This window comes from Zootoca vivipara, chromosome 3 (assembly GCF_965207765.1).
Source record: "Zootoca vivipara chromosome 3, rZooViv2.hap1.1, whole genome shotgun sequence".
Taxonomy (NCBI): domain Eukaryota; kingdom Metazoa; phylum Chordata; class Lepidosauria; order Squamata; family Lacertidae; genus Zootoca; species Zootoca vivipara.
Window position 1 is genome coordinate 106,372,829 of NC_142586.1, and position 26,775 is coordinate 106,399,603.

General features: G+C 41.6%; 1 protein-coding gene across 30 annotated transcripts in view; it reads right to left on the minus strand.

Annotated features, from left to right (window-relative positions):
- The window catches only part of NRXN1 (neurexin 1), a 961,778-nt gene that overhangs the window by 439,185 nt on the left and 495,818 nt on the right, over nucleotides 1–26,775 (minus strand). For all 30 annotated transcript variants that reach the window (XM_088666850.1, XM_088666849.1, XM_088666847.1 and 27 more), the window contains 2 exons: nucleotides 14,192–14,365; nucleotides 8,313–8,432 (listed from right to left, as the gene is read on the minus strand). In XM_088666850.1, coding sequence (XP_088522976.1) covers nucleotides 8,313–8,432; nucleotides 14,192–14,365 — 294 coding nt within the window. The remainder of the gene's footprint in view (nucleotides 1–8,312; nucleotides 8,433–14,191; nucleotides 14,366–26,775) is intronic.

A 26,775-nucleotide genomic window follows, 5' to 3' on the forward strand; every position in this document is an offset into this window, starting at 1 on the left:
GGTAGAGTTTGCTTACTGTAATGTGATTGGGTAATTGACTATTTTGAATTCTGTATTTAAGCAAATGGTTCATGGGTGTGGTGGTGGTGATGTATTGTGAAATGAGAGGAAAGGAGTAGAGGAGTGTGTTGTATATAATTGTAAATAAAAGCAAGCAAAGATACTGAAGACGACTTTGTTATTTCGTCGACCCTGCCGCTGTTGCCACTCAGTTGGTGCGTATTTTGCCCAACACCCTCTGCCCCCCCCATGCCTGCAGGGCCCCTGAAAAGGCTGGGATGTCATAAGCCAAACAATGTCTAAATGCAATTGGGACAGAACCACCAAAATAATCTTCATAAATATTTGGGAATTTGTTCTCTCCAGATATGTAATGGAAAGGTTTCTTATTTTTTTTTAAAAAAATAATTAAGATTTCTCACACATACTCTGTGTGTAGTAGTAGTACTGTAGTAGGTCTGAGTATGTCATGATTTAAAAACAAAAACAAAAAGTAAACCATAATAAGACCCCAAGTCCAGTTTAATCATTCTTATGATTCCCTGCAGAGGATGAGAGAAAATGATGTTGTTATTTTTGTCCAACAGCCTTTTTCCTTTTACCAGTTTGGTGCAATAGAGCACTCACTCCGAGCCTAGCCCATGATTCCAGTTACATAATTACCGCCTCTTGAGAAACCACCACAATTACTGCAAAGCTATTCTTGCCAATCTGGAGCTTCACAAATCATGAAGCTCCGCTGAGACTAGATGCACATCAGACACAAATGCCCTTCAAGAACACTTAGGGAGGGACTGTGTGTAGGATCATTTGATAAATAAAAAAAATATCATTACTGAAAGAAACACCAATCAGAGAGTGATGGAAATGAACGCTAGCTAAATAATGCCTAAGAGAAGAATGCAATAAGCTGCCTTATACCACCTCGGTCTGTTTGCCTCTTCAGTTTGATATTGTCTACTCTAGCCTGACTGACAGAGGTCTTTCCTACATCCTGCTAGCCACTCACTTCTCAAGTCACTTTGGTCCAGATTTTGTGAAAAAATAGCAGCACAACAGCAGCAGCAGCAGCAACAACAACAACCCTTTTGGTGAACATGCCAGGGATTCAACCTGTGTCCCTCTGAATGCATTCTGCTTCTGAGCGATGGTTTGTTCCCTGGAGAGATGGGGCGGTCCAAACCAGCCTACGATCAGGTTCTCTAAACAGAGAGCTTTCCCATCTAGATTTCATGTTGACTAGTTATACTGCACTTAGTAATGAATCAAATACGTTCTGCTATGACTCACTATTTGAGCGACCTGACAAACCCTTCACAAAGAAGGGCCTTCACACTTGTCCGCTTCCATTCCATTCCCACAGCATTTTTACAGGGTGCATTTTCCTACACTCCCCCCGATCTCCGACTCTGCCCATGCAACAAGGGAAAGATAGAGGATTTTATCCATTTTTTCTTTTACTGCAATAAGACCAAGGCTCCTCATACTAATTCCTTTGCTTATCGCCTTGGAAGATGACCGCATGAAATTTCTATTGGTGGATGCTAACCCCAGGGTTATCCGTGGAGTGGCCATTTATATCTTGCAGGCCCTGAAACTCAGAGCTCTCTCAACTGGCTAATTCTCTCTAGACACAGATTTCACTAAACATTCTCCAATGGACAAAACACACATGATGCATCCTAGTTTTTACCAAATTCTGTTTTATATCGCATGTTTTTATATCCGATGTTTTGTAAGTGTTTTTGATACATGCTCTGTATAATAGCGGTAGGTTACTGCTAGGATTTTTTATGTTTTATGTGTTATGTGCTATGGCCAACCGGCTAATGCAATAATTTTTTTGATTTGATTTGATTTGAATACGTTCTGAGATACCCAAAGAAATTCTTTCCTTTATTATTTTTCCTTAACCTATCCCAGGGTAAGCCTTTACCCTGAAAATTCATTTTAAGGGAGTTTGTGCAGTTTCCCTGTAGACTGCTCTGTACATCTATAAGCTGAATGAAGGATTTTATTTTCTATGTGGTAGCCAACTACAGTGGTACCTCTACTTACGAATAACTCTACTTACGAATGTTTCTACTTACGAATGGAGCTCCGCCCGCCATCTTGGATGCGGTTTAGATAGGATTTTTTCTACTTACGAATTTTTAGATAGGGATGCTTCTACTTACGATTTTTTTCTCCCAATGCATTCCTATGGGATTCGACTTACAATTTTTTTCGACTTACAAATGTGCGTTCGGAACGCATTAAATTCGTAAGTAGAGGTACCACTGTAACTTGTTCTGTCAGCGCAAGGATTTCCACTTGCACGATGGACTCTGTTCTGTTCCCCCAACCCTCCTGAGCAGATTTTGGGAAGGTGTGGAGCGCATGAGGGAAGAACATTCCATCACACTAATGTAAATCCTTGAGCTGATGGAACGAGTTAGTTGGAAACTGCCCATGGAAGTTGATCACAAATCAGTGGTGGGCACATGTTGCATTGCATAGTACATGCCAGTCATCTTATTAATCCTCTCTGCAGATCTTCTGCCTCCACATAAAAGCATAAGGAAAACCTGCTGGATCAGGCCAATGGCCCACCCAGTCCAGCAATCTATTCTCTCAGTGGCCAACTGGATGCTTGTGTGAAGCCCACAAGCAGGATTCGAGCACAAGAGCACTCTCCCCTCTGGTGGTTTCCAGCAACTGGTATTGAAAAACAATGCTGCCTCCAACTGTGGATGTAGGACACAGCCACCATGGCTAGCAGCCATCAATAGCCCTTTCCCTCATTCATGATTTTGTCTAGTCCACCTGTGTGCTAGCCCTGCCCCCATGGGTTCACTGCATGCCTTAGGACCTTGATTATGCAGGATTCAAAATTGTGCAAGGATACGAGTAAAGGCGACCCCCCCTGCTTCAGGCATTCAGCCCCCAATGCATGGCGGGAGGGAGGGAGGGTTCTCAATAAATGGCCAACACCTCACTCTCCCCCTCACATTATTCTGATTGTGTGAGGGGTGAACGACTGAAGAGGCTCTGTAAAATGAATTTAGAAGGGGAAACTGAAAGAAGAGCATATGCCCCAGAAGGCTATGTGCCCAAGACGATAAAAGAACTCATACTTGTGTAATGCACGCCCTTGCGCAAGCAGGTATGCAACATGAGATGCACAATTTGGGGAGGAATTGGCTAGGCAAACCAGCTTCTGCACATACAACAGTTTCTATGGATGCAGTCTGATACTCCTCACACAAAGATTCCGTGCATATGCTGGAGCTGTCTCTGTCAGATGGCTTCGTTAGGGGAAAATGTGAAGTAGGTGAGAGTCATGGCTGCAGTTATGTAACTGAATTCCAAGGACATGTTCTGTCAGGTGCACTACTGATTCTTGCCATTCTTTAGGGACATATGGGGGAAAGGAGCTGGATGTATGACGAACCACAAGCTCATCATGCACAAGAGAACAGTGCACTGCAATATCTGCCACAGGGTGGATATATATATATATATATATATATATATATATATATATATATATATATATATATAAAGACATTCACATTACACACTCCCACCAAAACTCCTGATTTGCACCAATTTAAATTTAAGCACATTGGGATGAAGTCAGGCTATGTTAGATGCAAAAATTCATAATGGCAGAAGCAGTCCCATTACTTTCACTGGAACTAAGCACAAGCAACTTAGTCTGGATGGGTGGGGTACAAATAAAGTATTATTATTATTATTATTATTATTATTATTGATTTCATCTTCACACAGGAGAGTAGCTTCCATCTCTTTGAGAGATCTTGCCCCAGGTCTCCCATAACTCCTCTTGGTTGGCCCTAGATGTTCTAATGCAGGAGAAAGCGATGAGGCTACGCCACAATCTTGCATACAAGACTGAATCTTCGTAGGAAGTGACAGCTTTAACAACAATTGTCACTTTCCATGCCATGGTGACAAAACTTTGGGCTTGTTCACACATTACACTGGACACAGGTACTAACTGTTTCTGCACATCTGCAGGTGATCATGTAAAAGAGTGTGTAGCTGCTGATTTGCATAGTTCCAACTATTTGTGTACACTGACTGTACATTCATTGAACTTAGTACAGTATGTGAACACATCTTGAATGTTACAAATAAGACACTATGTTCCTGAATATAACAACATCTAGGAACCTTGGCACTGAAAATAAGCAGTATGAACTTCAAGATGGACTTGGGTAGATTAGAGAGGAACATTTGATAAAGAGGCTCTAATTTTGCGTCAGGATCATTTTTCAACCCTGTGCTTACAGAAAAGCTGACTGCTTTAGGGGGAGAACAGCTCAAACTACCCAAAAACCTGCTGTTACTAATACTTAGGATGTTCCTAAAGTTTCCCCCCTCTTGTTCAGAGAAGTCAGAACAGCCATCCATTTGTAAGAGTAATCATTAAGTGTCCTTTTTGCAGAGTTTCCTATATAATCCTTGTTCTCGGGAACATTTTCCCCCTACCAGTTGTCTTTGTACTGAACAATATAACACCTTCTATTAAACACCTCCTAAAAATTGCAGCCCTGCATCTACAAGTGCCTTATTATCATCAGAGAAAAGAAAAGGCAACCTCTGTGCCATCTGAGGCCAAAACAATCTTGCATTGTTTCCCTTGCAAAGAATGGGAAGTAGGACATGCCTGGTCTTTGCATTTACCAAGGTTAGCAAGTTTACAGGTGAATGCATGCTGATCAGGCTTGGTTTCACCAGGTGGTCTCCACTGGCAGTTTGCCAAGGATGCCAGGGTAAACTGCATCACTCTGGGTGCATTTTTGACCATTACAATGATGGCCTTGTTGGTGGTCTATGGAGGAAGGCTATCTGGTGTTCATGAATGGAGTTTTTTTTTTCTCCATTGATTGCCACCATCCTTTTTCTAGTAAGTCCCATGTTTTGGATCAGCTGCAGTTTGCAAGGTGGGACAGTCACTATTTTATCACAAGGAAGCAGTGTTTTGAAGTGGTTTTTTCTTTGCAAAGGACTTTGGTATGTGGTACGAAAGCTTCGTCCACTGTTGAGTCTGCTCTCCACAAGAGGAGAACCCACATTGAAAATGCCATCAACACATAAAACAAGAGAGATCCTTATACAAGCCACTGGAATGTGCAAACATGGCATTAGGGTTTAGCATCATGGTTCTGTCATATTCTGACTCTAATATTTTATGCCAAAAGAGAACATATTTTCAACCGTCTTCACATGCATATGTGAACCAACGTTATGTTTCCACACAAGTCTTTGCACAATATTTCAATGTTTTAGTTTTTTTTTACAATTAGCACTTACTCCTTTGTGCACTGAAGCATTTTCATTATCTTATATTTTTCATTATCTTATATATTTCAACCCTTGAAACAATGTAACTACGAAGCCCATGATGCAGTGTGACCACAAGAAAAGCATGCATCTATGAAAGCACCTGGGCTCTTAATTTAAAGTGACCAGCTGATCACGTTGAGTCATATAGTCAGAACCAACCAATCTTCAAATCAGCAGATTGATATGCCACATAATTTTGGCAGTCTGAACTGAGAAATTCAAAACACCGTTGAGTTGGCCTCACACATTTTTTCATGTAGGCCTATGCCAGGCAAAACGCTGGCTTTGTGAAAGACTATCACTTTGAGACAAATGCCAGCAATCTGGATGCTGAATGGCTACTTCTTAACTACAATAATTATTTTTTTATGAAATAAGTAGGTTATCATCTTTCATAAACTGCTCCCAGTCGTGTGTGTGTATAATCTCAGCACAGATCTCTCTCAACCATTACATTAACATTGTTCATGTTCATAGTTTTTGCCCATGTTCTCTGCAATGGAAATTAAGGGCAGAAATAATCCAAATCTCAGAGGGAGGAATCAAGCGGAAGCTAGAGGTGACATAAATGCCAAGCCTCCATGAATTGAGGTCACATTGGTTGACACAGTGAAAACACCAACTTGAGTACAGTAATTTGTGCAAGTCTGATGAGCTCTCTTAAGCCCAGTTTGTTGGGGAGTAAACAGAGATAAGCAATCAGGCAAGGTTCTTGTGATCCATGGATAAATACACAGGATTTCTCTATGAAATAAGTTTGCTTTTTTTAACCAGAGCTCCATCTTAAAACACCACCAGTCTCTTTTGTCCTGTTAATTCCCAGAAAATATGCTTTAGCAGCCACTAAGTCCAATCCAGCGAAATTGCTGGGTTTCTACAGTTTTTGGTGTACAAATTTCACAACATGTGTGCTTGGGGAGAAAGATCATATTGGTAAACTGGTAATGGATGCAAAACAAAATGCTAATGTCATGAAGCAGTGAGACTTCAGGGTAATTCTCAACTCCCGAGAAATACCAAATACATAGTGTGTTGGCACTGCCAAAGCAGAGAAGAAGAAGAACCCAAACCTGCTTTATGAGCTGATTAGACGTCTACACCAACAGTGCAACCCTAAGTATTTCAATGCAGAAATAAATGTCTCCGGATTCATCTGGGTTTACTTGAGTGTATGTGTGCATAGGATTGCAGCCTTAAGAAGCTAGGTTGACAACTGGTATTTAGCACCCTTCCTGGTGGCTGCTCAAGTCAATATAGTTCTTAACACCTATGCTAAGCTGCTTCTACAGCAGGGTCAGGGTGACCTCCAAACGTTGGTGAATTTCAACTCCCATCACCCCAGACTATTGGCGATGTTAGCTGTGGCCAATGAGAGTTGGAATCCAACAACATCTGGAGCGCCACAGGCCCCTCACCCCTTTTTCTATAGGTTATTTTTAAAGTGGAATATGCAATTCAAAATGATTATGATAACTCTGAGCAGGTAAATTGTGAATTCCGTATCAGAAATCTCTAAGGATCCCAACTACTACACCAATTGTGCTCCAGCGCATTATCAATGAAATTCACCTGAAATCACTTCGCAATAAAATATACTCTACAATCAGACAAATGCCAAGCAAAAAAAAAAGCAATCACTCTACATATTTATGAATAATAATAATAATATTTGTAAACTGGATTTTCTCTGACTAATGCAAAACAGAAGCATAGAGGACAATGAACTGAATTTGAAAGACAAATGAACCAAACAGAAAACTATAGAAGCCTATGTGGTTTTATTTCAAAGACTCCTTCCCAATTCACTCAGTTTCCTCTTAATAATGTGGGAATAAATTTTAGGCAGAGCTGTTATATCATCCCTTTCAGGCAAAAAGGGGTTTAAACTGCACTTAGAGATGCCTGCACTTTACAAAGGCAACAGAGCAATTTTAAGTAAAGATGACGCAGATCAGATTTCATGAGCTTATTCAAACATTCAGACAAGTTCACACTTCTTTATCTCCCCATGTAGTTGTATATAGTGGTATACCACACAAAAGGGAATATTTGTGAGAACTGAGCAATACAGACAGGGCCACTGATGGCATCGCTATGGCTGCAATTGTTGAGAAAAAGCTGCAGAAGGGTTTACGGGAACAGCCATCAGCTTCCCATATGGAGCCTTTCTCCAACTGAAGCCTCTATCACAAAATAACAGCATGATCCTCTCACCACGGTCCATTCAGATACTCTCCCACCAGGGGTTAATAAACTGAGCTTCACCATGTGGGTGAAGAGGTGGGTACTTTGGCCAAGTCATCCTACAGCACACCTCAGATGTTTCCAGAAAACCCAAAGCGATCCCTCATCTCTGCAGGGTTATATGATCGGTAAGCGATACCAGCACTTATTCAGATGACATTTAAGCAAAGTAAAAACCCTGTGTTATCACTACTTGACAGAGTATTTCATGTCTCCAAAAGCAGCTTGACGCAGGAAGGTAATGAGGGTTGTCAACTGTTTCACAGTAATTACAAGCCTTGTGATATAATGTTGCAAAATTACAATATATCTTAAGAAAATGAGAATTTCTCTCCAACCCCCCCCCAAATGTCCAATTTAAAAGAAGAGAGAGTGATTATATATATATATATATATATATATATATATATATATATATATATATATATGCATAACGTGTAATATTCAAACATGTGCATTAGATGGAAATTCCAGCATCATATTATTTCCGAAGTCTCCCCACACGTCATATTCTGGTAGGCAATTCCTAATGCACTGCTTCAGTCGTGTCCTTCCTTGGAACATTTTTTTTAAAAAAATAACCTTTGCAGAGTTTGCCAGTTCAATTAACTATATGAGATTAAAATAATGCACCATTTCAGACACTTGCTCCCAATGCCTTAGAGCCTTTAAGACTTGTAGCCAGATAGAAAGAGAGTCTCTAAAGTACTCACGGTCATTACACAGCGTTCCACTGAAAGAGGTCATGCTACAGTCACAGCTGAACCCATCCCATTGCTGCAAGCAGACTCCTTGGTTTGCACACGAGTCCTCTTGACATGTCGTGCTGGGGCCTAACAAGAATACATACAGAAAAAAAAATAAAACTTGGGCTTTTGTCTTTCATTGCAACTGCATTTTCCATTGGATCACATAGGGTAGTTGCCAACATCTCACATGTAAAAGAGCAAACCAAGAAAAATAACCAATAGCAGGATTGGCCATATGCATTTTTAATATATATATATATATATAACCTTTTATGACTAGGCATATGGCCTTTGGTTTGTTAACACAGAGGGGCACGAAGAGATGAGTTCATTCAGAAATATGACCAGAGTAGAGACCAAAGCAAAATGAGTTGGTGGTGATCATAAACATTGCTTTTGCAACATTTCATTTCATTTCATTGCAACGTCTTTTATTATCTCTGTCCAGCATGATGCGTTCTGTAAGGTACAGTGGTAAACAGAATCTAAAACTAAATAATAACCATAAAATTAAAATTAACTTAGAGGGAAAAAAGTGCTGCCATCTCCAAGCAATGATTTGATGAAAAGCTATGCCTGTAGAAAATCAAGTGTTTGGGTTGGCTTCTTTATTTATTTTAAAATCTATATATTGTATATCGATTTATTAGCAGGAATGTTGGCAAGTATCTTTGCACATGCTTCAAATTATCTCATGCAGGGTTTCTCATTTTATTAAATATATATACATTATGATTATATATATGGGGGGGGGAGAAAATCCGCCAATTAACGCACCAGCATGCTCAAAAGTGACATACACATGAGAAACAAAGCTATTCTACTTCTAGAGATCATAAACCAGACCACTGGGGGAAAAATAAAGAAAAGAATTAAAAGAAAAAGGCATGATCAAAGCACTAAAGCAATCACTATACAGATAGACACAAGACTGAAAGCCTTTGTGCAGAATATCCCTGCAAGAGGAAGGTTCCTGCATCATCATCATCATCATCATCATCATCATTATTATTTTGGAAGGGGAAGAGTGGAAAAATCCGATGCAACATTACACACACCAGTGCAGATGTAGCCGATGGCTCCCAATGCGCATTATGGGTTTCAGTCTTGCTTAATATACACAAGGGCTATCTACCTTGCAAATCAGCTTTCATCAATGCAACTTTGCCAGCAAAATTAAAAAAAGCAAAATATATTAAAAGTTAGTAAGCAAATATCAAAACGGCAGCAAACACAGAAAGACCGTTCAGAGACAAAAGTGCATGCTGCTCTTAAAATTGAAAAGAAAGTCCATGTAATGCAAATAAATTAATACTAATAGACATAAATCTCCAGGCAAGCCAAAATGAGAATGCAGTAATTTGCCAGCATTTACTACAAATATAATGGTTAATTGAGCTGATGACATGTAATGAAGGAGAATTAAAAGCACTCCTTTCTATACGATAGATGTGAATGCATTAGCAAAGTGAATGCATGGTTTAATCCTGACTAGGCATTTGTCATGTTCATACACAGTCAGTTCAGTCATTAGCACATTATCTTCTTCGATCTTCCTCTCCACTAGACCTTCTGCTGGAATTGACAGAATTAGGACTGAAATTTACATCAAGAACCACTCATTGCTCTTCAGCCACAGATGCACTTGCATTGCTCCCACAATGCACTGGGCCAAGGTCGGAAGAGAAGGTTTACATTTTTCATTCATTCCTCTTCCCAGTCAGATGCTATTCCACGTTCCTGCATGCAGGTTCCTTGGGTGACTTTTAATGAAATGGTCCATGAGAAGGCACTTACTAACCCAATCCAATATATACCCAAGTGCTCAATTTTAGGTAATGTCATCTCTGGCGGATGGGAAGTATGCCAGGAAGTCATCCAATTAGCTAAGTGGACACAGCATTTAAGTGCCTGAAACCAAGCCAGGGTCGTCAGCAGCTTTATAGGATCAGATGTAAGTAAAACTATTGGCCTTTAGAATCATCTGACCCCTGCTGGACGGGAGGTGCATCACCACCACACCACCTTAACATGGTTGCTCAATCAGTCCTAGTTGCTAGGTAGTTGTGTTTTTGTGCGTGTTTTGTTGTTCTAAGTGGGAAGTGGAATTACATGCCTTGGTGGAGTAAAACCAGTGGGTTGGAAATGGGAAGTTCAGCAAATGCTATAGCAATTGCGTGAGTGCACCACCATATTGTTCAGGCCTAGAAAGGGTGAACCCCCAATGGAAGTTCGGCATGGTCATGATCCAGAGTGGGCAGTATAAGCAGAGGACCAACAGGAAAAAGACTGAGCATCAATTCAAAACCTCAAGGACTGGAATACAAAGCAAAAGTGACCAGTGGCATTTCCGTCAGTACCCTGGACAGCTCCCAGTGATGACAACACCTGCTCCAACAAATGCTGAATACTCATTAACCCTTATATAGTTCCGGGCCCCTCCCTTCCTAGATGCCACAGATATCCTTAAGGAGGCACACCACAATCCTTGGTTGCTTCTTCATCAGCCATACTGCCTGCAATGGTGAGCAGGTTAGGCATGTTGGGTCATTGAGGCTGCAGATTTTGGTCTCTCATTGGTGCTTCAGCCTCTGAGAGTCTTTGACTCTTTGTCTTAGGGCCTCATTTCTGGAAGTCTTCGATTCAGGTGGTCCTTTCGCTCAGTGTCAATGGCTAATTGTGGTGCTTCTGTGGCTACTGACTCAGCTATCCCATCTCCCTCTTAATCAGCGTCCAAGTCACTACAGTGGTACCTCTACTTACGAATTCAATGCGTTCCGAACGCACATTCATAAGTCGAAAAAAATGTAAGTCGAATCCCATAGGAATGCATTGGGAGGAAAAATTCGTAAGTTGAAACAACCCTATCTAAAAATTCGTAAGTAGAAAAAAATCCTATCTAAACCGCATCCAAGATGGTGGACAGAGCTCCGTTTGTAAGTAGAAACATTTGTAAGTAGATTTATTCGTAAGTAGAGGTACTACTGTATTGGTACTCTGTGTCATGTCACATGGGTCCCAAAGCAAGCTGCTCTTACTTTCCATTTACCACCCCAAAACTCAATCTGCTTTGGGGGCCTTTTAGATGAGGAAGTAAAAGTGGCTGAGATCAGGGCTAGGCATGGAGAGAAGTAGTAGTATATTGCTAATTTCGATGTATGCCACACTTTCCATGGGCCAATCAATCAATCAATCAATCTGCTACCCTTCATCTGAAGATCTCAGGGTTGTTCACATGATAAAAATATTAAACTCATGTTCCCAACATCCCAGTTTGTTTGTGCGAACAGGACTGAGCTACTGACCAGTATTCAACTTGGACAAATAGAACATGTGATATTTAAGGATTTGGGCATTTCAACATTAATTGGCTATTTTAATGCCAAGATCTAATAACTTAAACTGTACAACACCTTCTGCCCCCTCTCTCACCAACATTAGAAAGTGTTATTTAGGCTCTTTGCGAAATAAAGTGAAATTACCTTTAGGTGTTTGGATGTTGTACATTTATGCATTTATTTACACATTTGCTATTCAATGTTAATCATCAAGTTAAAATTAGAAAGGGGTAAAAGAAGAACAGGCATATGTAAGAGAGAAAATCTGGAACAGGCTGGTTTGGGTTTTCTCGGGGTTTATCTGTTTGAGCATCACTAATCAAGTGATATCTTGGATCCCTCATGGGGGTTGGGTGGGGAGGGGTCCTTTTAGCTTGGTGGGTCATGAACTGTCCCTGTCATTGTGATTTTATGTTTTCACAAATTACTGTGCATTACAAAATGCTCTGCACACTGCTGGTGCTAAGTGTAAATTTTATCAGGAATATGCTTTTAAATGCTTATCATATGCCTGACAAAATATTTCCGCTACATTGTATTTAACAATACAATAAGCAGTATTATTGGTGGTGCTCAAATGCCCCAGAAAGAAAAATGTATTTGCCTGGCAAACGACATTATTACAAAGCTTCAAGTGGGACTCTCAGGGGAGAACATTCTAGAAACTGGGGGCTACTACAAAGAAGGCCTGCTCTCTCATTGCCACCCTCCTTTGGAGGTATCATGCAGAGAAGGGCCTTGTATGATGATCTCAGGGTCCAGGCAGATTAATATATGGAAATGCAGTCCTTAATTTAAAACTGAATCAACCATATAATAAAATCAACATGACAGAGGTATGATTAATTGGATTGCTTCCAATCTCTTCGCCTATATCCAAATAATTTTGTTTTTCAGGGATAGCAAAATGGCTAGTTAATTGGGTTTAACTGAGGGACTGAGTCATGCCACTCTTTTTCTCACCTCATGTTGGAAATAAATGTGGAAACTGATCTTTTGGAAGGGCCAAACACATATGTTCAACTGGCCCATCAACATCATGCTTTTGAACCTTGCCAGGTATATGACAGTGAAAAGTGGATGTGAGAAAAGAACTGTGTATACTACTCTGAGCTCCTTGGAGAAAAAAGGTGGGAGGTGTAAATGCAACAAAAAACTTTTTTAAAATGTGGGGATGGTTTCTATGTTGAGGAATCTAAGATGGCCTCAAACCAGAAACCAAATTGCACATTATTGCCCAATTCCTATGTATTATGCTACGTCCTTCAAACGTTAGATTAAAGCTTTAATGTGGAAAAGTTAAAATGGAGCACTGATGTGCTGGAGATGCAAACTCCACAAATTCAATTTGGGATGGTGAGGATCCTCTGCCATGGACATACAACCCATTTTGGTCTTGGCTGATGTGGAAGGGAGGCAAAGTTAACCCAACACAGCACCTTGACTTTCCCTGATAATTTGTCCCTCTCCTTCACAAGTGACCTGGCCCTCCAAACTGCTTCTTTTTTTGGGGGGGGGAACCCAAAAAAACACTGGTCTTGATCCACACCCAATTCCGTTCTTCTTTGGGTATGAAGCTTTCATCTACACAATCCTCCTTTAAATCAATAGGACTTCCTTTATTCTACATTCGTACCGAAGTGTAAGGTTTTGAAACTTCGGCCAATTTTATTATTCTGAAATGTTTTTAGAAAGCCTGTGTGGTTGATGAGCCATCAAGTCACAAATAGCCTATCAAACTCATACCGTAGCCTGCTAGGTTTGGGAAAATCTCCATGTCTTTGCAGTCACAAGCAGACAGAAAAGCCATGAGATTTATCAAGCTCCTGGCCGGACAACATATGTGGCTAGTGGGTTGAGTTGTCGCTTTGAATGTTGCAGGTTAGGCAGTAGGAATACAGCAACGAAAATAGGTACAGGAGCATAGCCTTTTTTTAAAAAAAAACCTTGAACCTAGCCTGAGACCCTGCTAAACACTTTAACATCTCATGCAAACAGACAACCTGTGCTAAAAAAGAGAGAGAGAGAGAAATGTGCATTTCAATTCAATTAGCTAATTTATACACTAACTATCATCTAAGCACCATGATGATGTAAAGTACTGCACGGGAGCTAATTATCACAACAATTAATTAAAATACGACACAAACAAAACGGAGACATGCAAATCAGCTTGTCGCTGGCGAAGAGCAGACTCTGCCGATTATATTCAAGAAGATAAGTTAATGTTCTCAGGTTCAATTTGTGTTTTGTGCCATCAGCGAACGTTTCTCCCACAATGGCATCCGCCTTCATTAATAATGTAAAACAGGTCTGGCTTAGTAGCATCGGTAGCAGAGCAGAAATGGATGACAGCGGGGAAGATAGGAAACTGTCACCATCCCAGTGCAAATAAACAGAACACAGCAGGGGGGAAGTTGCTACAACACACCTATGATGAGGCATATGCATATTTACTTTACGTTGAAGGGGCTGTGACAGGATTACAAAACGATCGCTCCGTACCTTCACATCCGCGTTCTATCTGCCCGTTGCAAAACAGAGCATCCGAGATCAAATCTGGGAGGCGCCCGTTCAGATCCACGGAGGCCAGGCAGCCTTGAAACCCTTCTTTCGCATGGACCAGCTTGGGCAACGATTTGTAGGTTTCTTTTGCTACCCCTCCGATGTACAAGTCACCTGGGGAGCCAAAGTGCATGGTTAGTCACAGCTGCCATGATTGCCCAGTTGCATTTATTTAGTTCAGGTGTTTGAACCCGCATTTCCACACACACAAACCCCACATGTGACACATGCCCAAGGAAGAAAAGTGAAACAGGTGGATATAAGAAAAAACAAGAAATTGAACACAGTGAGCAAAAGTTGTAACAAGCCACATGAGCAGTAATAAAGGATTGAGAAAAAAATATTCCCATGGGCTGCTAGCATTAGAGGGTAGTGGATCCAAATGCAGTCTTGTGTTTGCAGTTCTGCAAGATTTCGGCTTGTATCCAAGGAAGTCATGCTCAGAGAAGACCCACTGAAATTAATAGATATGACTGACTGAGGTCCAATAATTTCAATGGATCTACTTTGAGCAGAACTTAGGCTGCATTCACACCATATTTAGAAAGTGTTTATGGTTCCACTTTAAACAGTCATGGCTTCCCCTGAATAATTCTGGGAGCTGAGCGTTAAGGTCCTGATAGTTGTTATGAGACGGGCCTATTCCCTGTCCAGACCTATAATTCCCAGGCTGGTTTACCAGCCAATCTTTTTTCACAAAGAGCTCTGGAATTGTAGCTCTGTGAGGGAAGTAGGGGGCCTCTTAACCACTCTCAGCATCTTTAACAAACCACAGCTTCTGAAATTCTTTTGGGGGAAGCCATGACTATCCAAAGTGACATCCTAGCCCTTTAAACACACAGTGGTCTCAGCTGAATACAGACAGCTGTGTTAGTTTTGCCATCAATATGGTTCTAGTGGAACATTACCCCTGTCTGCTTAGTAAGTCCCTGCACCTGGGTATATAAAAGGTAGGGTTGCCAGACTCAATAGAAGACAGGACTTCTGTGCCTTTAATTGCCCTGCTCTCTTTTGAGTCTGGAAACCTTAAAGAGAAACCAGCAGACCCTTTGTTTAATTTCCAAGCAAAGGGTCTGCTGGTTTCTCTTTAAGGTTTCCAGACTCAAAAGAGAGCAGGGCAATTAAAGGCACAGAAGTCCTGTCCTCTATTGAGTCTGGCAACCCTAATAAAAGGAGAACAAATTGTAGACAAGTTGGCACCATTTTTTGACTCTATAGGTGGGGTAAAACTGAAAGACCTTCTTCCTTATTCACCTTTTCTTCCTTTCCCTCTTTCTCTCTCTTTCACCTTGCTCTTTCTCTCTCTCACCCCCCCCACCCCACCCCTTCTCTCTTTTTGCTCTTTCCTCCTTTCTATTACAAAATCAAACTGTGAACAAGTGACTTGCATGAAGTGGAAATATTTAATACAACAACTTCAGTTATTTGTGGTTCAGTATTCAGAATTTCCACTTAGTGCAAGTTCTTTGTTCGTGATTTGATTTTTATGGGAAGGCAGAAGGAGAAAATGAAGGGTGAGTGGTTGGGTTGTGAGAGAGTAAGCAGGACAAAACGGAGGCACAAGAGGGGAGAGTGCTCTTGTTCTATTGGTGGATTTCCCATGAGCATCTGGTTGGCCAATGTAAGACCGGGATGCTGGAGTGGATTGGCCATCAGCATCCTCCAGAAGGCTCTCCTTAAGTTTTAAAAAAGGAAGGAAGATGTGGGGAAGCCACCACTACTAATTGTGAGCCCTTCTGAACCTGTCAATGAATTCAAACCTTCTTCCCAAACCTGCAAACCTGTAAAACATGAATCAGTCTTCAGTTCTTGGCCACTTTTGAGCCTTGATTCCAAGGTCAACATGAATAATTTTAGATTATTTTCCAATGCTAACATATATGCATGAATTGGTTGGCTCTCTTCCTTGTATTTAGTCACTAGAGACCAATGTCACAATCTGATTCAGATCCGAACTCTGTTTGAGTCCCATTACATCATGGCTTGAATTATCAAGCCGAGCACACAATACTAACAGTTTGGGCAAGGAGAGAGGGATTGAATCATGCAGCCTGTTGGTTTCCAGGAAGGAATACATCATATCTTGCTATGTAGTCACTCGCACCGTTTCAGCCTGTGCACATGAATTCTGCTTTAGGGCAACCGTTGATGTGGTTCTTATCATTAGCCCAACGCAGACAACAAAATACACTGTGAGAAATCACATAGCCAGGGCATGAACACACATATGCTGTGTATATATTTTCATCAATGCAAGGGGAATGTGTCCTATGTCAAACAGAAGAAAAAGTCAAAGTCTGTATTAGAGGTACTGATGTTGGTTTTCTCTCCACAAACAAATAGGGTGTTGGGGGTAAAATTGTCGCTTCTAACCCCCCCCCCCCACCCCCGGTGTTAATCATTTGCTTCCGCAGAGACATGCCATTGTAAGGCACATTATAAAAAGCAATACACAAATGGCTCATAAATTTTTGGTGGATGGGTTTAACGGCTGCTTTGCTGTCCTTTTTATTCTTCATTTTTAAAGAATTAGTGCCACTGTTGTCCCATTCAGCATGTTCTATAAAAGATGCTTTATGCAGGAATGATAATTTGCAAACTGCTTACATTTGCTCATTGGTGGCTTCCTGTGTTTACAGCGAAATGCTTGCAACGGGATCAATACACAGTCTCACATGTACAAAACCACACAAAAGACAAACCCCTAATATTTCTCAAAGTGCCACCACGTACATAGCACTGCATCCAAGCAGAGGCTGCTCACACTCTCCAAAGGTGGAGAATGCTTTGGCCACTCATTAATAAGGTACAGGTGAATTCTCCTCCAAAGTTGGAAGAGAAAAGGCAGAATCAGGGAAGCTTTTTTTTTTTTTAAAGCACAGAGCACTGAATGCACATGAGAGCCCATTCCAGTTCTCCTGGAAACACCAGTTCCAGCAAAAGTCTATCAACAGTTTATGCTGTTGTTGCAAAAAGTCAAAGTTTGGCAACACCCCTCCACCCCCCCAAAACCACCACCCATTATTTAAATGTATAACCTTCCCCCTTTTCAAATGCAGAATCTGATATGGAGGGATTCTTGAAAACTTGCACACATTTTTTGACTATCTAATTGAAAAGTAGAATAAAAATCCCATATTCAAAGCTGGAAAGGGTGAAATCACAGACATATGAGGTTTTGGCAAATATTTATGTGATTAAGAGTTTAATAATTCACCTAAGAGTTCAATAATAATAACTTGAATAAGAGTTCAAGTTTAATAACTTTTTTTTTTAAGATTTCCTTTGGCTTGCTTCAGCCAATCTGTGCAGACCATCAACTCCCAAACGGCATAGGAATGGGAAGGTAGAGAGTCCTTACAATGACACCATTTGAAGCAGACACATTTCTGGTAATTGGGCTCTTCATTTGCACCCCTTTTGCACTTGAGCACCTCCTGAGTTCAGCCCTGTGTCTATATCGAAACCTGTAGAATGATGGAACTTGAAAGCAGCTATTCAGTAGGAATGTTTTACTATGTTGTTACAGTTTAGGCTTCATAAGGAAGGAATGAGGGAGTGGCCAGATCTTTGACAAAGCTGTGGAGAGGGTAGGCTTTCTTTCTGCCTTCTTAAGCAACCCAAGAGCTGGTCAACAGACTGAGCTTTTATGTCTTTTAGTATTGGCTGGATTTCTGCATCCCTGAGTTAAACCAAACATGTTTAAGATGGGAGAGGATTGACATATATGATTCACTACACATTGATCCTTCCATCAGATGAAGAATGAAAACAATACTGGGACAAAGCTCAATGTTAGCATCCTGTCAATGACACATTTATTCTTCTGTTCTGAATCACTGGCCACAGCATTGTGTATAGCTTAGACTCAAGGGTCAAGCAATACTTAAGAGATTTTTCTCTAAAATATAAATGAACACTGGGGTCTTCAGATTGCTGATAGAGAAAGAGCTGCTCTTAGTCACTGTCTTCCAATGGTGCCAGCAGCACACCAAATGTGCTCCAACAAGATAAAGCAGATATTTGAGGGTGGATGGTTACGAAGATTGCTTTATCATAATAACTTTACTCATTGCATTGCTGGCTACAACCTTCGCGATGTCACACCAGGCAAGCCTCATTATTCAGGGCGAAATAACACTGTTCATTCAGAAATGGTGCCAGAGAAATGCAGGGGCGGAGGGAAGCAATGTTCCTGTGTCTTCATTATTGTAAAATGAGGATGTCACCCCACAAAGCCCCCCTTTAACTGGGAGGGGGGCATTAAGACTAAACTGGCTTAGAAGATTTCTTAGTGCACACTAACCATATTCACAAGTCACTGTATGCCCCATTACTCAAATTTCAATCATGCAATGTTCCCAGTGAACTACCTTTGCAGCGTGTCTACTTTCCCTGAGTTAACATCATGAAATTGCCTGTCCCAAGTTCCGATGATGTTAATAATTTGGGAGGTGGCCATAAATTTCAGTTAAACAAGACTCCCATGCAAATGATTCCTTCAAAGAACATCTAGATTTCTCATTTTGAGATGATGCGAATAATATTGCTTAGAGATGTAACTGAAGGAGAGTCCACTAGCTTCCGAGGCAGTTCTTTCCACTGTCCAACAGCGCTTTCTGTCAGAAAGTTCTTCCTGATGTTTATTCGGAACCTCCTTTCTTGTAATTTGAATCCATTTGTTCTTGTCCTAACCTAATCCTACTGTACTCTTCCTCCAAAGAACTCACAAGCAAGGAGGTTAGGCTAAGAGACAGTGGCTTGGCCAAGGTCATACTTTCTTTGCATGGAACACAAACTCTAGCAACTTACGATGATTGTTTCCAGTTTAATGCCAACTCCCATCATTCTTCTCTGGCTTGGCTTGCAATCCAAGCCAGTGAAGGACCCCTAACTTTCTTCCACTCCAGCCCTTCTCCCGATTCCTATCTGACTGCTGAGGTGCCAGTTGGTCAACAACTCCTCTTTGCATTTATGGATCCCTAGAACAATAGACTCTTGAGAGTCCCATGGACTGCAAGAAGATCAAACCTATCCATTCTTAAGGAAATCAGCCCTGAGTGCTCATTGGAAGGACAGATCGTGAAGCTGAGGCTCCAATACTTTGGCCACCTCATGAGAAGAGAAGACTCCCTGGAAAAGACCCTGATGTTGGGAAAGATTGAGGGCACTAGGAGAAGGGGATGACAGAGGACGAGATGGTCGGACAGTGTTCTCGAAGCTACGAACATGAGTTTGACCAAACTGCGGGAGGCAGTGCAAGACAGGAGTGCCTGGCGTGCTCTGGTCCATGGGGTCACGAAGAGTCGGACACGACTAAACGACTAAACAACAACACAGAACAGTAGAAACCCACATGCTTCGTTCTACGCATAACACCAAATATATATTTAGCAGCGCCTTTCTGCTTATCATCAACATCAGCACAATCCTCCCCTGCCCCTCCCCTTGACTGACACTTCTCTTTAATGTTACAAGGGAGCCTCGTACACCAGCCCACCACACTGACATGTACAAAAGAAGTGATCAAGAAGAAGCAAGTGCCTGCAATGGTTCATTTCCCTGATAGACGCAATGAGGAGGAGGAAGGTTGCAGCAGGATCTTCTGCTTATAATTTGACAGTCTGTCAGAATTCAGACTGAAGGTTAAACTACTTTTTTAGTCCCAGTGCTGCACTTGGCTCCTGCTCCCCTGATGGATTAATGTCATCCCACAGTCTTTTAGCGATCCCTCACCTGCCAACGATGAGCCTGCCTTCAACTCTGCTCTCGCAGCTATTTTTTCCTCTGTCTGGGAACACTGTGAAACCCTTCTGGGGACATTGAGCACAAATGGCTCCAACCCTAAGCTCTGGAAGCAGAAACTGCACGGTCTTGCAAGTAGGAATGGACAACTCTCAAGGGAATTCCAGTTTCTAATTCTTGTCAAATTTAAATTAAGTTTCCTACATTTCTGCAGAAATTTGTGATTTTTTTAATTTTTTAAAAAACACATATCCTAATGAAAATTCACCAGCATTTTGTTCTGATGTTTGGTTTGTATGCAGTTTTAACCAACGCATGCATTTTTGTGTATACACCAATACACACATTTCCCCTGCAATGTGCATTTTCTTTGTATGCTATTTTCACAAATATACACATTTGGTACACACTATTTGGCTGGAGAACAATATCACAAAATAAATCTGTTTCAGTTCACACATGGGTCAGAGAAGTGTGAGTTATGTAGTTTCTCAATAAAATGCAAACCAAATTGAATTTCTCCCCATGCCTAGTTGCAAGATCAGTTGGCACAAAGATCAGTTAGAAAGCTCGGAAGCAGGTATATATGATATGAGAGCCCAGATTCCAGAATGCTATATTTTAAATACTGCACTTCGACTTGTACTGGTGTTCTGAAGTGGCCTTGCAAATTCTCCAACAGTTTTGTACACTGTGACTCACCACCTTCTGGAAAACCTTCCATCTGTGGATTAAATTATACCATCTAGAGATACGCTGCCACATTCAGAAGGACCTCCACACCCATCAGAAAGGGCAATGATGCTAATAGGGGAAGAGAGGAGGAGGTCTAAACGGCAAATGAGCTTAGGATGGGTCTCTGATGAAGTGTGCTTCTATCCCACTATATTGCCTTTGGTTTCCAGTTTCTCCCAGAGGTATTTGTCTTCTGAACCATGCTCCTGGCTGTGTGTCATATCATGTTCTGTCACTTAAATGGCTTGGACTCCAAGGCACAAGGAAATGTATAAAAATAGAAGACAACCAGAGAAACAGATTTATTTCCTTGCGAAATGAGACTCTGGAATCTCAATGACTTCCTGACTCTAACATTTTGCTAGCAAGTTGAAGTGGAAGGCATGTGTATTGACAGAGATTAAGCAGATTTAAAACTAGAGCGCTCTGTTTGTCCAACAGACTGTGAGTGGAAGTTGGTGGTGCATGCTAAATGGGGGGAAAGATAATGTGATTGCCATGGAAGATGGTAATCCATCTGCCATGGAAGAAATGGAATACATGGAGGAACAGGAGAGATGCAGAATGACAAACTAGCCCTGGTGGTTGAAGATTTCAGGCATCTCTTTTCAGCGAGAAACCTGATTTTCTCTTTGCTCTCATTTAAATTTTTGGAGACTCTGTCCAAATAAAAAAATAAATGCCTAGGATATTTATAGTACCCAAAGTAACTTCAAGCAATTAGAATCCACCACAAAGATACAATATAAGCTGTTCTGGATACACGAGGGGAGGGGAAATATTTGCAGCTCACAATTCTATTAATATTTATACATCATTCCTACTGACATATTGTTCTCAATTAGAAAATAGCAAAGATGTAAATACAAAACAACACAAAGCAAATATTGCAAATTTAAAGGGGTTTAGACACATTCAGACTGGAGAAAGATATCAGTGGCCACTAGCCACAATGGCAACACACTCCTTCCACAGTATGTTTCTGAATATCAGTTTCTGGAAACCACAGTGGTTGGCCACTGGGAGAACAGGATGTTGGACTAGAAAGGATCGATCCATTACATAATTCAAAGCAGCAGTGGGGTAAAATCCTCTAGACTGCACAACAAATCAAAAGGTCTAAAGAAACGAACACAAAACACACAGGTAAAGAGATGCGCCTTGATGCAGATGACAAAATTAAATCGATAATTGTGCATGCTGCTCCTCTCAAGGCAAGGAGAACCTTGCGGAAGCACAAGGAGGGTGTCCCCACCAAGAAGGCCCTAACCTGGGTCACTGCCCATCTGGTATTGCCCAGCAGTGGAAACACAAGCAAGGCTTCCTCCACAAATTTTAATGACTGGGATGGCACCAACCAGGAGGGGTATTCTGTCAAAAACAGTAGTTTCAGGCATTTTGGTTCCTTGCATTTTGCATTGTTCTTGATATTGCTTACCTATCTAGTTTATTCATACTGTGCATTTTTAATTTACACCAATTGCTGAACCTCCATAAAATTCACAACCAGAATTCTTATTTATAGCAAAGAGATGTAAAGACCTGCTTTTGCTTCATGATGAAAGCTGTTTCTCCAGTACCTCAGCATCTGTTAGGGCCTAGCTGCACTGTTTTCTCCAGTTCTACTCTGCCACTTACTGGGCAGTTTAAATTCCAAATTTTCATATCCTACTGTACGTGAATCTTCTCTGATCAATGCAGGAAGAAGGCAGTCTGGGAGACCAATAATTGCCACACAAGCCTCTCTCTTCTTTTTAACTTCAGCTAGCATGACTATGGATTAAGTCCAGCTGAAATAAATTTAGTGGATAATGCTCTATAACAGTATGTTGCCTTGTTTATCCGACTGATTGAGGAAATGAAGAAATGTTGACACAACAAAAATGAAATCAGTTCATGACACATTCAAACTTTAGAAGCTAAACAAATTCACCTTCCAAACAAATTAATTATGAACATAAATTATCAGGGGGACAGCCCACCAATATCTCTGAGAGAGAAGAAAACACAGCAAAAAAAATTGGTTCTGTTGTTTGTATATTCCCTCCCCCCAGCCATTGTTGCATGATTTGAGTTGCTAGATGCTGCAAAAATCAACTGTATTTGATGAAAAGACAATAGCAGCCTGGGCAGGATTCAGCTAACTAGTCTACTAGCGGAAACCTGGGCAAGTACTTCCACTAGCGGAACAGTGCTCTCCCCCCTCTCCCCCTGGAATTGCCTTGGGGGTTGGGAGAACCCCAAAAACTGTCCATGGGTGAGGGGAGGGGAATGATTGAATCTGGCAAGCTTGTGCTGATGGAACGATTGCCCTAGCACCACGCTGAATTCTTCCCTATGTGCTAATGCAGAAGGATTTGAGGGAGTCACGAACATGCCAAACATCTACAGTTGCTTAAGTGCTCTGTGTCATTTGGTTGTGTTTTATATGAAAATGCCGGGCTGGGAGCTGTCAGAGTGAGCACTTATGTCATGACCCTGACCATGGGCAGCGGACAGAATTCTGACATGGAGGAGGAGGAGGGGGGGGAGGAAGAAGAAGAAGAAGAACCAGCTGGGAGAGGAAGGGCACAGAGGTGCTGAACCCAAAGAATCATAGAATCAAAGAGTTGGAAGAGACCACAAGGGCCATGCAGTCCAAGCAGGAAACACCATCAAAGCATTCTTGACATATGTCTGTCAAGCCTCCGCTTAAAGACCTCCAAAGAAGGAGACTCCACCACACTCCTTGGCAGGAAATTCCACTGCCAAACAGCTCTTACTGTCAGGAAGTTCTTCCTAATGTTTAGGTGGAATCTTCTTTCTTGAATCCATTGCTCCGTGTCTGCTTCTCTGGAGCAGCAGAAAACAACCTTTCATCCTCTTCTATATGACATCCGTTTATATATTTGAACATGACTATCATATCACCCCTTAACCTTCTCTTCTCCAGGCTAAACATACTCAGCTCCCTAAGCCGTTCCTCATAAGGCATTGTTTCCAGGCCTTTGACCATTTTGGTTGCCCTCCTCTGGACACATTCCAGCCATAGCTGCCAAGTTATCCCTTTTTTTAAGGGAAATTTCCTTATGCTGAATAGGCTTCCTCGCGAGAAAAGGGAAAACTTGGCAGCTATGATTCCAGCTTGTCAGTATCCTTCTTGAACTGTGATGCCCAGCACTGGACATAGTATTCCAGGTGAGGTCTGACCAGAACAGAATACAGTGGTACTATTACTTCCCTTGATCTAGATGCTATACTCCTATTGATGCAGCCCAGAATTGCATTGGCTTTTTAGCTGCTGCATCACACTGTTGACTCATGTCAAGTTTGTGGTCTACCAAGACTCCTAGATCCTTTTCACATGTAGTGCTCTCAAGCCAGGTGCCACCCATCCTGTACATTACATCACACCTGAGACTATTGCCCAGAAGCCCGCTGAGTCTAGAGTTCCATGCACTAGAATGCAGGCCCTTCTACTGTATTCTTGCAGCGGCCAACCAAATGCCTGCAGGAAGTCTGCAATCAGGACAGCATTTAAAGACAAATTCCCCTAAGGAATTGGATGCCTATAAAAGCAAGGACTTCACACTTTCCAGAGCCTATTATTCTTGATAGGAAGTGATTGAAAGGCAGTAGTGAGCTAGGCTTCAGGACAAAGAGGACTACCCCTTTAAGACTCTCCACCATCCAAGAAGGGGAAGAGCTTCAGATGTGCATATGACAACCAGGAGCTGGGTCAGCTGGCACAACTTGCCCCCTCCACACATTTATTCACTGAACAATTGCATAGGGCTTGTGGCTATGAATGCAATGGGAGACACTGCCATTGACCTCCTCTGTTCTTACACAGAAGAAGTAAGATGACACTGGTAAGACATATAGAGGTTGACATCTCACTAGCAAAGGAGATACAGCAGTAATTGGAATTCTGCCTCTGCAAGAGATTGCTATTGCTACATGGTGAGTTCATCACCCTATGGCAAGGTTGCTGGAATTAACTTGTGTGCATGTTGATACGGACAACAGGCATAATGGCTGCTTGTTTGTCTAACCCAGTGTGCATTTGCTGACACTTAACAAGTCTGCTCTCTCTTTTGGCAGGGAAGTTTTGAGTCCTAGTAACCTGGAAAAGCCTTCTCTATCGACCTTGAAAGAGGGAAATGCAGACACATAGACCACGGTAAAAATAATAATACGGGGTGACTTATATAAAACAATAGGAACTAATCTAATGGAAAATTGAAATCATTCAGCTTCTTGCCATGGAAGGAGGAGGGAGGCTCCACTGGTAAATCATTTGGGCTTCCGAGAAAACCCTCTTATGTGACACAAGAGGGAACCCAAATGCTATCCGTTATCCGTCTTTCATTATCACTGGTTAGAATAGTAAGGGACATCTGAGCAAAGCAGAATAAGCTTGCAAGGATCTGTTGCCAGAAGAATGCCTACAAACATTCAGCCACTCTCACCAGTGTACAACACATTTCAAATCGAATCTCTCCCCTTCTCTTTGCCCCCCCCCCAGTCTATGACAATAGTGTCTCAAACCGAATGTTAATGAAATGTGAAAAAGACTATAAATTGAAAGTGGAGACACTATATGTACTTCTTGTCTGTTTGTTTTGTAACACAATTCTTTCTAATAAAAATGATTTTAAAAACAACAACAACCACCACTGGCCAATAGATCTATCTGCACAGTGTCTTACGAAGGGCTTCAGTTTTGAAACTGTGTCACACCACTTTGATTGAAGATATATGAGAATGCAGCTGCTAATGGTTGAAAACACTCACAAGTGAGATGTGGTTGTTTGTTTGTTTTTTTAAAAAAATCTAGTATGTGTATGTATTTATGTTTGGTATTCATGAATTTGCACTACGAGAGAGCTTAAAATAATGCAACAATAATAATAAAAAGGATTGCTTTCAGATGAAATTCTAAACTATGATTTAGCCTAAAAAGCCTTATGTACTCTCTGTTCCCTTTTCCTCCTCCAATGGAGCAGTGTGGAGGAAATTAGAAGCTTTCACTTTTATATTTGACTAACTACAGTTTGCCGTTATGTCTGAACCTGGACAAACTGTGGTTGGACTTAACTGTGGTGCACTGGAAAGAAGTCAACCTAAGTATGGTTCATGAAACCAGTTTGTTTCAATAAAACATAGTTAAGATTAACTACCATTTAAGATTTATGTGTAATGAAAACACAACTAACTGAAAACAAGAACTCCCAATCTCTTTCTCGTAGCTCCGTCCGAGGAAGGGATGCTTGTGAACATAATGCTAAGCTACAGTATAGAAAGAGGCCATTTTCAACCAAGGTAACAGTGCAAATAATGGATGCCGTAAGTGGAAAGCCTTTCCCATTATCTTCATGGTTATTTCCTCACTGTTGAAAAGTGATCTCACACATTTGTGGTATTGGGTGGGGGGAAGCATCCACATTTCCCCACCCTTCTGAAATGCTGGCAGATTTCCAGGAGGGCCCCCTTAATGAAAATAAACAAACAAACCACAAATTGCTGCAGAAATGTGAATACCTAAATTTAAGATGGGAAAAATTAGGGAACACAAATTTACGAAAAAGAAAAGCACACGCCAATAAATAAATAATTTTTTTAGAAAGGGCCAATATTGGATGTGGATACACAGAGCATTTAAAAAAAAAAAATAAACAGAATCAAGACTCCTTGTGCTCGACTCTGCTTCCCTTTTCTTCCCACCCAGGGAGCCGGTCCATCACATGGGGCTGGGGCCAGGGGCGGAGGAAGGGTGTGTGGTGGTGGCAGTCTGCCTCATGTGTCACCACTGAGGGGGGGGGTGACAAAATGTTGGGTGGCACTCAATGTGGGCCCTGCAGTGTGCCTGAGCCACACATCTCTCCTGGGAGTGACGCGGTGGCTTGGGCGCCTTCAGGCTCTGCGCTGCCCCAAATGGTCCGCCCGCTGCCTCCCCCCCAGCTGTAGGGCGGCTGAGTGGGAGGAGGCAGGCAGACTCCTTGGAGGTGGCTAGCTGGGGGCGTTGGTGGCCAAAACCTCTCCTCCTCCTCCTCTTCACCTGC